The following is a 13,342-nucleotide window of genomic DNA, read 5'->3' as shown; positions in this document are numbered from 1 at the left end:
CAGGGGGACCCACGGATCCCCTCCGCCACCACACCTGGGGACAGTGGGGACCCATGGGACCCCCTCTGCCATCACACCGGGGGAGCCAGTCCTGCCGTGCCCGCTCTGTCCCTGCCCCGTGGGCAGGGTGGCACTGAGGGGCCACAGGCAGCCGGTGTGACCCCCAGGTGACCGTCCCCACTGGTGGGACAGCAGCAGGATCTGGGGACTGGCAGCAGCACGAACCGGGCAGAGAGGAGGGCAATGTCCCCAAGTTCCAGAGCCCCACACGTGTGGGGGCCTGTACACACGCGTGTGTGTGTGTGTACATCCATGTGTGTGTGCGTGCAGCCATGTGCACACGTGCGCGCAGGTGTGTGCACAGCCCTGTACATGTGTATGCATATGTCCCTGCGTGCACAGGCACACATGCATGTGTGCACGTGTGCGTGCGGTCACATGAATGTATATGCGTGTGTGTGTGCAGGTACACGTGCGTGTGCGCATGTGCATGTAACCATGTATGCACATGCATGTGTGCACGCGTGTGCAGCCACGTACACGCATATGTGTGCATCCATGTGTGTGCAGGCACACATGCTTGCGTGCATATGTGTACGCAGCCACGTACACATGTATGCATGCATCTATGAGTGTGCAGGCACACGACTGTGTGCATGCGTGTGCACAGCTATGTACACACATGTGCACGCACACACAGCTGCGTGCACACACATCGGTGCAGCCATACACACGCCTGTGCAGCTGTACCTGCGCACGTGCCCACGCCCGTGCGAGCATGTGCATGAATTTACCCCACATCCCTGCAATTTTACACATCCCCACCTTTCCCACAGCCACCGCTTGCTGAGGGCAGGTGGGGAGGGGACGGACGCATGGCTGTGGGGCAAGACCCCCTGTCCCCACCCCAGGGTCCCCGGTCCCCACAGCCTGGCCAGGGCGATGAGTGACAGAGCAGAGGCAGAGCCAGGCTTTGATTTCAAGCCTGTAGCTGGGCACGGGGCCGTGTCCTTGCGACAACGGGTTATTTTTGACTGCCCAACACGGCTTCTTGCAAAAATCCGTGGTAATTTTCCGCCCAGAAAACATCTGGACACCTGGGGCAACATCTGGCCACCCTGGGTGGTAGCTGAGTATGCTGGGACAACATCTGGGCACCCTGGGCAACATCTGCGCATCCTGGGTGATAACCGAGTATTCTGGAGCAACGTCTGGGCACCCAGGGCAACATCTAGACACTGCAGTTCAAGACCTGGGCGACGTGCAACATCTGGACAGCTGGGTCCACATCTGGGCAGCCCCTTGGCTGTGCTGGGAGGGGTTCAGCCATCACTGAATCCTTTGAGGACATGGGGACGCAGGGACTTTTCACAGTGACAGCCCAGCCCGGGGCAATGCCCCCTCCTGTTTGGGTCGAGGCTTTGACCGCCCCAGGAGCTGCAAAATACTTTGAATTTATTTATGCAAAATGTATCTTGCTTTGCTGAAAACCCGTAGGGAAAGCAGCCGCAGCCACCCCAAAAATGCGCTTGCAACCCCATAACTGGCCTCTGCTCTGAATCCTCTTCCTCCCGTGGGAATTGCATTGCCAGGAATTCAGCAACGGATGCATCGACCTGGTGAAACGACCGGGATAAACACCTCTCGCTGCAAAATCCACAGCAAAAATAAATCCCGGTTGTGATTCCCCCTCTCCCGCAGCGTTGCTATTTTCTACCGCCCGTGAGTGATTTGGAAGGAGCCCCATGGAAAGCAGCAACTCGCATTCCCGGCCGCTTATAGCACAGCACGTGTCCCCGTGAATCACCGCTCGGGATTCGGGGTTGGTTTTTGCAGTGAGTCAGAGCCAGCGAGGCCCCGAAGTGCCGTCCCGGAGCAGAAATCCTGAGTCAGAGCTTGGAAATGGCAGGCGGTTTAAAAAGCTTTGCTGCTTTTTTCTGCTGGATCTTGAATTTTGAGAAGAAATTTTTCCCCAGGGGATGTGGGATGAGGATAAGGGAGGGTGGGGGGGGTCCCCACACTTGGATTTGGGATTTGGAGGTTGGATTAAGGGAAATTCCAGCCAATGTAGGAAAACCGGAGTGTGGGGATGAGATGAAGCATGGCACGGGGCTGCTGAAAGCTGCTTTGCATCCCCCTCCCAGCAGCCAGCCCAGGGCAAGGGCCGGATCCAGACGGTCCCCAGGGAACCCCACAACATCCCACACCCCCAGGGCACCTTGTATCTCCGGGCCACCCGTGTCCCCACGTCACCCGTGTTCCCACAGCACCCTGCCTTCAAGGAAAGCCCTCGGAGCAGAGGGTGAAGGAACTTCACCTTGGGGGCTTGGGGACCCCAAATTCTGTCCCTTCCTTACCACCAGAATTAATAAAGTTTGATAATAATGACAGTAATCAATTGCTCTGCTAGGCCCAGCTGTCCCCTGCCCCATGCAATGGGGCCGTGCCCAGTGACATTGTCCCAGTGCAATGTCCCAGTTCCCCAGTGCACTGTCCAGTGCAGCGTCCCAGTGCAGCGTCCCAGTGCCCTGGTGCATTGTCCCAGTGCAATGTCCCACTCTCACGGTGCATTCCCCTGGGGCCCTCGGTACGTGGCTCCAGAGCATTGTCCCCACGCCTGGTGCATTGTCCTAGTGCATTGTCCTGATGTCACAGTGCACGCTGTCCCCATGCGTGGCCCCAGTATTCCGGATGATTGTCCCAGTGCCTCAGAGCATTGCCCTGCCCCGTTGCCCCAGGGCACAGCCCTGCTGCCCCACTGCATCACCCCACGGCATTGCTCCCGTGGCTCAGGGCCTGGCTGTGTTGTCCTGGTGCTCAGCCAGGTGGCCCTGTGCAATGTCCCCGTACGCCGTGCTAGCGCACTGTCCCTGTGTACTGCCCTGTGCTGTGGTGCAATGTCACAGTGTGCCGTCCCGGTGCATTGCCCCAGAGCATTGTCCCAGTGCACAGGTTCACTGTCCCGGTGCACTGTCCTGGTGCACTGTCCCGGTGCAGTCCCAGTGCTCCAGTGCACTGTCCTGTTGCAATGTCCCAGTGTGCTGCCCCGATGCATTGCCCCAGAGCACTGTCCCTCTGCACTGTCCCAGTACGCAGGCTCACCATCCCGGTGCACTGTTCTGGTACACAGGCTCACCATTCCGGTGCACTATCCCGGTGCACTGTCCCAGTGCACAATCTCACTCTCCCGGTGCACTATCCTGGTGCATTGCCCCGGTGCACTGCCCGGTGCGCTCTCCCGGTGCCCAGGGTCCCCATCCCGCTGCACTGTCCCCGTGCACAGGCTCACTGTCCCGCTGCACTATCCCGGTGCACTCTCCAGGTGCACAGACTCACTCTCCCGGTGCACTATCCTGGTGCATTGTCCCGGTGCAATGTCCTGGTGCACAGGCTCACTGTCCCGGTGCACTCTCCTGGTGTACTCTCCCGCTGCACTGTCCCGGTGCACAGGCTCACTATCCTGGTGCACTGCCCTGGTGCACTGTCCCGGTGCACTGTCCCGGTGCCCAGGCTCACTCTCCCGGTGCACTGTGCTGGTGCCCTGCCCCAGTGCCCAGGCTCACTGTCCTGGTGCACTGTCCCAGTGCACAGGCTCACTCTCCCGGTCACTATCCCACTGCACTGTCCCGGTCCACTGCCCGGTGCGCTCTCCCGGTGCACAGGCTCACTGTCCCTATGCACTGTCCCAGTGCAATGTCCTGGTGCAATGTCCAGCACACAGGCTCACCATCCCGGTGCACTGTCCTGGTGCACTGTCCCAGTGCACAATCTCACTGTCCCGGTGCACTGTCCCGGTGCACAATCTCACTCTCCCGGTGCACTCTCCCGGTGCACAGGCTCACTATCCCGGTGCACTGTCCCGGTGCAATGTCCCGGTGCCCAGGCTCACTCTCCCAGTGCACTGTCCCGGTGCACTGTCCCGGTGCACAGGCTCACTGTCCTGGTGCACTATCCCGGCGCACTGTCCCGGTGCCCAGGCTCCCTCTCCCGGTGCACTCTCCCGGTGCACTGTCCCGGTGCACTGTCCCGGTGCCCAGGCTCACTCTCCCGGTGCACTGTCCCGGTGCCCAGGCTCACTCTCCCGGTGCACTATCCCGGTGCACTGTCCCGGTGCACTGTCCCGGTGCCCAGGCTCACCCTCCCGGTGCCCTCTCCCGGTGCTCCCCGTCCCGCTGCAGTCCCCCCCGCAGCCCGCAAGGGGGCGCCGCGGTGGGACCGAGCCGCGCGCGCCTGGGCTGCGGCGCGCGCTCCATCCATCCCGCAGGGGGCGCGCGCGCCGCGCCTCTCCATTGGCTGCGGCGCCCCGGGAGCCAAGGGGCGGGAAAGGGGCAGGGCCGCCAGTGTCGGAAGCGACGCGCTGATTGGGCGCGGTGCGGCGGGGGGGAGGGAAGACGGGCGCTGATTGGTCCCCGCGCTCTCCCCTCACGGAGAGAGACACGCACCGGGGCCGGTGTCGGTGTCGGGGCAGGTGCCGGCGCCGGCGCCATGGAGGAGGCGGGTTGCGGGGCGCAGTTCCGCGCCGCCGTTCAGGTTATCCAAGGGCTGCCCCGGAGCGGTGAGTAGGGGCCGGGAACGGGGCCGGGGCGCTGCGGCCGCGGCGGCGGCCGCGGCCGCAGCGCCCCGGCCCCGCTCCCGGCTCCGCTGAGGCCGTGTCGCGTCGCAGGTTCGTACCGGCCCTCCTATGAGGAGATGCTGCGTTTCTACAGCTACTACAAGCAGGCGACGGCGGGGTGCTGCCAAGGCCCAAGGCCCGGCTTCTGGGACCCCATCGGCCGGTACAAGTGGTAAGGCCCCCGGGGGGGATGGGGAGGTGGCCCACTTCTGGTCCGAATTACCCCCCTCCTCCCCGCCTCACAGCCGCTGTTGCCCACAGGGATGCCTGGCACAGCCTGGGGAGGATGTCCAAGGAGGAGGCAATGGCGGCTTATGTGGCCGAGATGAAGAAGGTGGCCCAAAAGGTAATGGGGAGGGGGAGAGCGGGTGGGGTGCTCGGTGGTGCCCGTCGTGAGCTGCATCCCTCCCCAGATCATTGACACGGTGCCCATGGATGAGATGACGGAGGAGATGTTCGGGTACTTCGAGCCGCTCTACGAGGTGATCCATGACATGCCCCGGCCCCCCGAGTCCTTCTTCAAGAGGAAAGGGGGTGAGTGGGAGCCTCTGCACTCTGCTTGTGCCCAGCACATCCCTCACCTCTGTGCCACGCTCTTCTCTCCTGGCACATCACTCCTGCTGTTTCCTGCTTGCTTCTGCACCGGTGCGGCCATCGCCTCTGGGCTCTGCTCTTCCCCAGGGCACATCCTTCTGCTGTTCCCTGAGAGGAGGACAGGATGGACGCACCGTGTCCCCTCTGACTCCCCTGCCATGGCGCAGCTGCTGATGAGGTGCTTGTTTGGCACCACCAAACAAGTGACTCTTCAAGTGACGCAGGTGGCTGTTCAGTCTGGGCTTTCTCTCTGCAAAACTTTGAGGAGAGAACTTGAGATTTGGCTTCCAAATGCCCCTTGGCTCAAATCCCTGTACACGGTAGCGCAGGGGATCAGCTCCCATGGAGTGTTGCAGCAGGGAGGCTGTGCTTTCTCTTGGCGCTGGCCCACCTCTGGGCAGGGTGGGCTGTGTACAGGGAGTGCAGGTCATCTGATGTAAACATCTGGATAGGCCGGCCAGTTTTTGCAACAGAGTGGATGTGGAGAAGCTGGGGTTGAGGAATGGGATTACTGGGACTGCCTTGTGCTAGAGAAGAGTCCTTCCCAGCCCTTTCCATGCCTGTGGATGCCGCCTCATGCTGAGAGGTGGCTGGGGACCTGTCCCACCCCTGGAGCAGGGCACTCCTCGGTGTATCTGACTTGTGAGAAGCGTCCAAGTGCGTGAGGGGCTGGACGTGGTGGTTGAGAAAGGTGTCGGCTACTGCGGAGCGAACCTGCCGGCTGCACGCCTGGGGGTTTGGCTGTGCCACATTTCCAGTAGATGAGCTCAGCAGCACATGAGCTTTCGGGGTATATTCGCAGCGGGTGTGTAAACTGTCAGTGCTTTGCTAATGTTGGAAGAGCACTGACAAATAGACTCGCTCCCCGCCTGTCCCCAGGCATCTGTCCTGCGTCTGACAGCTACTGTCACCCCTTGCTTCCAACAAGGATGCTGAAAACACGTTGCCTGTAAGGCTTGGCCTCAGGATGGCTGCTTCTTCCTGTGGTACCCAGGCGCTTTTGTTCTCCATTTTGATGCTGAATCCCTTTAAAAGGCAAATAGACTTAATTTTTCTCTGGTAAAATTTTCTCTAATTTTACCTGCTTGGGAGTGTTATCCTGTGCTAGTGTCACTTATAAATGATACTGTCACTTAAATCTAAACCTGGTAGCATCTGCAGAGCGAATGAGCCCGAGGTGCCTGAAACAGTGGTTTAAACTGCTGAACTTCTTAAGCTGTTGAGTCATTTGTGTTAAAGGTTCTCAAGCCTGCCTTCAGATTTTGTGCATTTTCAGCTTTTGTTACTGATAATCCAGAAGAGAAAGGTGATTTTAGATGCTGCGGCAGGTGAGAGCGGAGCATGGCAGGCGCAGGGCCCTCGGCAGCTGCGGAGCTTTTGGGGGACAGAGGTGCTGCACAGTGGGAGTCCGGGCAGGTTTGGTTTTGTTTATTTACAAAGTCAAGACAACGTGAAGTGGCACTTGGAACCCAAATCGTGAATGGTTCAAGGTCCCGGTGGGTCGCCAGTCAGCAGAGCTTTCACCAGCGTCTTGTACACGTGGGCCAAGATGCTGAAGCAACTGGGAACCAATGATTAAGCCCTTAATGCACAGGCCTGATGCCGCTCTGCCAGCCCCGCAGGCGCAGGGGGCCGGTGTTGGAGCCAGGCGGTGATGTGCAAGGGGACAGGACCCTACCTGCGCCCACCCACCCCATGGGGCAGGCGCAGGGATCACAGCACACATGCTGAGGAGGGATTTGGGGACGGTGACGGTCCCCTGGCCCTAACTCCTGTGCAGGGTGAGGGCTGCCCTTGTCCCCCTCAGGGGATTCAGTCACCTGGGCTGGGCTCCGGGGGTTCCCACAGCCTGGGCCTGCTGTGATGGCGAAGGCAGGTTGGGAATGGCAGAGATGTGTGGGCAAGGCGTAGGCAGGGCAGCGTTGCCACATCCCTGCCTGGCCAGGAGCAGGGAGCAAAGTCCTGAGGGCCACTGGAAATACTGTGAGTCTGGGCTTAACCCCGTGGGCTCTGCGGGGCGGGGTGGAGGGCTGGATGCCCGGGGAGGCAGCTGCCCCAGGCCCTCTCTGGCGTGCTGCTGCCTGCTGAAAGCCCTCTCGCGGGCGATGGTGGTGCACGCTGCCTAGGCAAGGCCCTCTCTTCTTGTGTTAGGCTCTGTTCGTTACCACGGGTGTGCCATGTGCCCTGCTAGGGCACGAGGACGGGTGGCCGTCACCCGTCAGTGTTTACCCAGCTGCTGGCCAGTGCTGATCCCTGTGCCTGCTGCTGCAGGGGCTCGGGGGACAGGGACTGCCCTGCCACCCCTGGGTGAGCGAGACGGTCTGCACTGGGTAGAGACCCTGCTGACCAGTTGATTCCTGCGCTGTCAGCAAAAGGAGCCGGCCCCTCTCCGTCTCTGTCAGCTGCTGCGTGTGTCCAGAGACTGCCGGCCTGCCTGGCAGGAGGGTGGCCACACGTCCACGTGTCCCCAGCCGTGCTGGCAGGGAAGCAGTGCTGAGCCCAGCCTGCAGAGAGCCCGCACCTGCAACGCTTTAATTCTCCTCTGCCTCTTCCCCTCCGTGCAGGCAGTCAGCAGCAGACATCCGACCCCAGCCAGGACAACCCAGCGAGCAGCCTGGCTCTGGAGCACCCTGAAGACGCTCTGCCCGGGGAGCAGCGGAACAGGCAGCACGTGCCAGGTTGGTCTCCCTGGTGTGGCCAGCACCACGCAGAGACCCTGCAGAGGAATCACCGGTGACGGGGCTGGGACTCTGTCCGCCCGCAGAGCTGTTGCCTTCCAGCACCTCTGGTCCGGCCCTGCCAGTGTTTCAGGCGTTGCCTGAGTCACAGCGATCTGGAGCTTTTCATGGATCCAGCTCTTGGCGCCGTTCTCGACATCGGGGTAACCCTGGGCGCTTTGATTTGACACTGCGTTGCTCTTACCTGTGCAAAGGGGCCTGATTCTGCGAAACTGCAGTGAGAAGGCGAGGGTGTTTCCCCGTGGACTGGGAAAACGTCGCCCTGGAAGGTCCATGTTCCGGGAGGGGATGTTCTGCCTCAGCTCAAGCCAAGTCTGCCCGTTCCGCAGCACCAGGAGCCACAGTGCTGAGCCCCAGCCCTCCCTGCCTGTGCCGTGGCTAACACCTTGGTCCTGGCTTTTCTTGTGCAGCCCCTCGTAGACTCGCCCACCCGGTTCCTTGTGCCTCCCTCGAGGGCACGCGTGGCTCTCCCGGCTCAGAGGGGCCTCTCGCTGTGCCCAGGGTTGGGTAGGGTGCTCCAGGGAGGCGTTCCTCCCACCGCCGTCCCAGCCCTCCCCCGAGGAGCATATATGGTCATGGAGCGAGCGCCTGCGTCCAGGCTGTGCCCATCCTTGAGTGCGCCTGGGCTGGTAGCGTGCGGGGAGCTGGGCAGCGTCCCTGACTGCGTGGTGGGGTGCGCTCCCACCCCGGCGGTAGTTGGCGTTGTGCAAACGGTACCTGCTCCCTGCCAGAGCAGCCGGGGCCGTGGATCCCGCTGGAGGGGCTCCCTGCCGTGCCAGGGTTTCGGCTGGCCACCCAACAGCCCTCTCCCCAGGTGGGAGCCGCACGTGGGCAGAGAAACCCACCCTAAAATGGCACTGTGTCGGGGTGAGCCTGCCCGCGAGCGGGGCTCTGCGACACCGTGGGCAGGAGAAGGGGGAATTCGGTCCTTGGATTCACGGCCATGATCCAGGGAGTAGTAACAGAGCCAGTTCCTTCCCCCCTCTGTGCCTCAGTTTCCTTCTCCTCCTGCCTCACCTTGTATACGCAGATGCTGCCTTCCTGCCCGCTTGTGGACCTGTTGCCTCGCAGCTGCGCTGAGCTTCTGCTGCCCTCCGGACACGGCTGAAACGCCTCTCTGCCCTTCCGGCGCTGCCCCCGGCTAAGCCATGTGTTTCCCTTCCAGGAGGTGGGCTGGCTCCTGCCACCGAGGCGCTTGAGGGTAGCCAGGTGACCAGTGACTCTGAGGGGGACGTGTACTGCGATACCCTGGAGCAGATGGAGCCTGAGCAGGTAACGGAGGGCTGGGAAGCACTGGGGTCCTGCCGCGCCACGGTGGAGGCTTTGCCTGCTGCCAGCCCTGCCCTGCCTGCACCGTACAGGCAGATCTCTCCATGTGGTCAGCTCCCCCAGCTCTGCACGCCACCGCGGCACTGCCACACCGCTGCTCGGCACCGCCATCCTGGGAGCCCGGTGAGACTCCCAAAACCTACGGGGCCATCCCGCTGCACCCCTCTGTGCTTTGTGTCCCTCTTGGAGCCTGGTCCCCGTCACCGAGGGGAGGCTGAGGAGCCTTTCAGTGCGCCCCGGCACCACCCACAGCCCCCCTCGTTCCTCTGGCGCAACTCCAGTGGGGCACTGGTGGGCTGCCGGGGCTGAGCGGGGCCGGTAGCCCCAAGCAGGGCTGGTGCAGGCACCTTCCTTGCACGCCTGCCACTCGCTCTCTGCCCCCTGCTACCGGGCAGCGCTGCCACCGGCAGCACTCAGCACTTGAGGTACTACGGTGAGGCGTGGCAGATCCAGTGGGCAGGAGGGAGGAAGCCGCCCGGCTGCCTGGCTTCTCCCTGGAGCTTTCGCCATCTCGAGCCTGGGCACCTCACTTCTCTGTGGGGTTCTGCTCTGTCACCTCCCAAACCGTGTGCTGACTGGTGTTGCTGGTGGGATTCTGCTTCGCTCAGCCCCATGCGCCCTCCACCACCGAAAATGCCACTGCGGGGCAGGGAGAGAGACGCCACCACCACCCTGGCGTTGCCCACCTCTCGCCTGCTGCGCTCCCACAGTCCCCGGGGAGGGGAGCGGGGGTCTCAGGGCCCTTCTTCTCTCCCCTCACACAGGCTGGGCAGCTGCTGGGTCTCTCCCCGAACGGCGTCCAGGCCGGGCCTGAGCCGCCAACGCCCCGCGGCACTGGGCAGGGCGAGCGGGGTGAAGGCAGAAGACTAGAGGGGAGGAGCAGCGCTGGCCTCGCAGCCCTTGGCTCCGAGAGAGGTGGGTGCAGCGTTTGGCTCCTGCGCGCCTTCCCGCTGCTCCCTCCCCACCTCCCGGCAAGCAGGGCCCGACGTCAGGGGGCTGTGCTGGGGCTGAGCGGAGAGGTGAGGGCTGCGACCACCAACAGGGAACAGAGTTTGGCTCCAGCACCCAGGGGTGGGTCGTTCAGTAGCCACAAGAAGTCCCAGGCGTCCCCTCTCTTCATCCCTTGGTCCCCAAGCAGTTTGGTGTCTTTACCCCTCTAGGACACATCTCCTGTGTTGCCCGTTTCTCTCAACGGTGCTAAATTGCCTAAATTTGGAGGATGCTCTGCTGGCTCCTCTCCAGCAGCTGGGTGGGGAGCGCGGATCCCCGGCTGCCTGTGCCCATCTCCTGCCCGTGGTCCCTGCTGCCAGCGTCTTTGCCCAGTGCCTTTGGATGTGTGTGTGTGGGGGGGTGAGCTCTGCCCAGGAGGGGAGTGGGTGAAGTTGGGCCCTGTGTCCCTGGAGGCGTGGGTCCCGGGGATGCCCTGCTCCTGCGGTACCACTTGCTTAATGCCACCCTCCGCTGCTGCCAGTGTTTGGGGACAACCAGGCCCTGAGCCGTGCTGCTGCAGAGGGGACAAGGAGCCTCCTGCCAACCTCTGCGGCTCTCCCCAGACACGTCCCGAGGAGCTTTCTGCTCTGGGGTGGCGTTGCCACCCTCACCCGTGGGACGGCAGGGGTGGTGCCATCGCCTCACCTGGGCACAGCCCCCCCATCTCACGCTTATCTTCCCCCCGTTAATGTTTCCGCACACCCTCCTGGGCTGCTTGACCTTGGGAGTTAACTTGTAACGAGGCCGATAAAGCTGGGCTGGGCTGTCCCCGGGGTGCCAGCGCGTGCGGGGGCTGGCAGTGAGCCCCTGCCTGTCCCCCGCTCGCAGCGCGGATTATCCAGGTGTTTGCCGGGCTGCAGCCGGGCAGGTTTGGGCCATTTGCTGAGCCCGAGGGCCTGGCAGGGAGGCAGCCGCGCAGACAAGGCATGCTGCCGGGCGTTCGGTGTCCCGCCTTCTCCGGGTGAAGCGAGGTGACCCGCGTGCACCGCTGCACCTGCCGTGTCTGTGGGCTGGAGGTCACCCGCTGCCACCACCACTGCACTGGGCGGGACGCGGTGGCCTGTGTCCCTGGGGACAGGCCCAGTGCCGGCTGGTGGAGGGGGATGTGGGCTGCCGGGCTGGGCTGGGCATCCCGGCTCTGCCTGGAGCAGCTGCGGTGCGGGCAGAGCCGGCAGCGTGCGGGCAGGCCACCGTGCGGTGCAGGCACCCGATGAGATCTCTCGCTTACCGTTGGGGGACATGGACTGGGCCGTGCCAGCCCTGGGGGACCTCGGGGAGCGTGAGGCAGTGCTCAGCCTGCCCTGCCCGACCCGGACGGGCAACGCTGCCACACGCACTCTGTGCCTGCCCCGCCGCCGCTGAGCAGCGCCCGTCCCTGTGCCCCACAGATCTCTGGCTCACCAGGGGAGAGCAGGATGCCGGGAGCACCCCCGAGCTTGCCCAGGGGCTGCCGGCGGAGCTGGACGCCCGTGTGGCCAGCACTGTCCGGGCCCTGCAGGACGACATGCGGCGAGTGCTGGAGCGCCTGAGCGAGCTGGAGGTGCTCGCCTCCGCGCAGGTACGCACCATGCGGGGAGCCGCCGCACGCTGTCGCTGGCTGGCAGGGCCACGGTGCCCGTGCCGGTGTAGGCCAGGCCGGCAGGGCTTGGCTGCAGTCCCTGCAAACAGGCAGCCCGGGGTGGCCCGGGTGAGGAGAGACCTCGGGGTTTGGTGACACATCCCGGCGGGGCAGAGGCTGGTGCTGCTCTGATCCGCCCCGGGGTGCAGGCAGGGAGCCGAGGTGCAGGCAGGGAGCCGCTGCCCCCGTCATTCCCATCGCCCCTGGGGTCCCGGCCCAGCTGCGCCGTCCGGATCCCTCGCGGAAGCCCTGAGCGGGCTCGCTTCTCCCCGTTCTCTCCCTCCCATGGGGACGCGGGGGCTGGCAGGGGGGTGCCTGGTGCTGCGCGCGCCCCAAACCCTCTCCTGTCTTGCAGGAGGACGCAGCTGGGACCGGCCCTGGGCAGCCGCTTGCTCCGCAGGTGAGCGGGAGGTGGGGGCAGCGCTGCGTGGTGGCCCTGCCGCCCCACGCTGCCCGACGGCCCACGGGGGGCTGGAGATGGGGGGGGGGGGGGACACACAGGTCGGGGAAGGGTCCCTCAGCTGGGGAGCAGGAGACAATCCCTGGGGACGCGTCCCCAGCAGCCGGGCACCAGGGACAACAGTTTTGATGCAAGATCCTCACAGGATGACAGACGTGACAAGGACTGTGGGGCTGTGATGGTGGCCTGCCACCACCTGCCTTTCAGTGGAGGGCTGAGGGGGACGTTTGGTCACACCGGTGACACCGTTGTCCCCCTCCCCACACTGCCTCTCTCTGTTCCCTCACCAGGCAGCGTCCCCGTGGCCCCTGACCGTCTCCCCGCGCACCCTGCTCTTGCTCGTCACCTGGCCCTTCGTCACCCAGTGGCTGCTGCGCCACTGGCAGGGCAGGAAGAGGTGACCGCCATGTCCCCACCACCACTGCCGGCCCCGAGACGGGGCGTGGGACGACCCCGCCGGGCTGCCGCCACCGCTCCTTCCCCGTCCTGCTTAGCACGAGCTGGGGAAGCGCCACGGGATCGACGAGGGAATCGCCTCGCCCGGCCGCGGGGTCTCCTGCGGGCCGGGACCCCAGCCCCGAGGGAGGAGAAGCCACCGCGCACCGCCGATTGCCACCGTCACTCTCAGGGTCTCGCCGGCACCGCTGGGACGGCAAAGGGAGCGGCCGTCCCCGGGGAGCGGGGTGTGGGATCGCCCCTGCGCCCCAAACGGGATCCCGGGGGATCCCCTCGCTACCGCGCACAGATGGACCGGCTGCCCGCCGGCACCGCGGCCGCGGCGCTGGGCGGGCGGCGGGGGACAGCCACCGTCCCCGTCCCCAGAGACCGGGTCCACGGAGCGCTTGAACGTCCGAGCCTGCCTCAATTAAAGTTGCCTTTTCAGTCCGCCCCGGCTGCCTGCTGCCCTGCCGCCGGGAGGGGACACCGGGCTCACCGGGGCCACCCCGCTCCGGCCTGGCCACCCCGTTGTCCCCGCAGCGGGCGGAGGGGCACGGTGGCAG

The 13,342-nt window shown here is 64.3% G+C and overlaps 1 protein-coding gene across 4 annotated transcripts; it reads left to right on the top strand.

The window, feature by feature from the left end:
• The first annotated feature begins 4,407 nt into the window (after nucleotides 1-4,407).
• ACBD4 (acyl-CoA binding domain containing 4) lies at nucleotides 4,408-13,226 on the top strand. 4 transcript variants are annotated; one of them, XR_012778631.1, is made up of 10 exons: nucleotides 4,408-4,555; nucleotides 4,664-4,784; nucleotides 4,874-4,958; nucleotides 5,026-5,146; nucleotides 7,771-7,884; nucleotides 9,110-9,216; nucleotides 10,038-10,292; nucleotides 11,652-11,821; nucleotides 12,237-12,281; nucleotides 12,632-12,722. XR_012778631.1 is itself a non-coding variant. In XM_075523037.1 (10 exons), exons 1-10 carry the CDS (start codon nucleotides 4,486-4,488, stop codon nucleotides 12,740-12,742), a joined length of 1,095 nt encoding a protein of 364 aa, XP_075379152.1. In that variant the 5' UTR covers nucleotides 4,408-4,485; the 3' UTR covers nucleotides 12,743-13,226. The 4 variants fall into 4 exon arrangements, 3 of the variants coding, with proteins under 3 accessions (XP_075379152.1, XP_075379153.1, XP_075379154.1); XM_075523037.1 differs by having other exon boundaries at nucleotides 10,038-10,188; nucleotides 12,632-13,226; XM_075523038.1 differs by lacking the exon at nucleotides 12,237-12,281 and having other exon boundaries at nucleotides 10,038-10,188; nucleotides 12,632-13,226.
• The last annotated feature ends 116 nt before the right edge of the window (nucleotides 13,227-13,342 follow it).

Source organism: Mycteria americana, chromosome 22 (genome assembly GCF_035582795.1).
Source record: "Mycteria americana isolate JAX WOST 10 ecotype Jacksonville Zoo and Gardens chromosome 22, USCA_MyAme_1.0, whole genome shotgun sequence".
Lineage (NCBI taxonomy): Eukaryota > Metazoa > Chordata > Aves > Ciconiiformes > Ciconiidae > Mycteria > Mycteria americana.
Note: the sequence above shows the minus strand (reverse complement) of the source record. Positions and strands in the feature narration are given on the sequence as shown.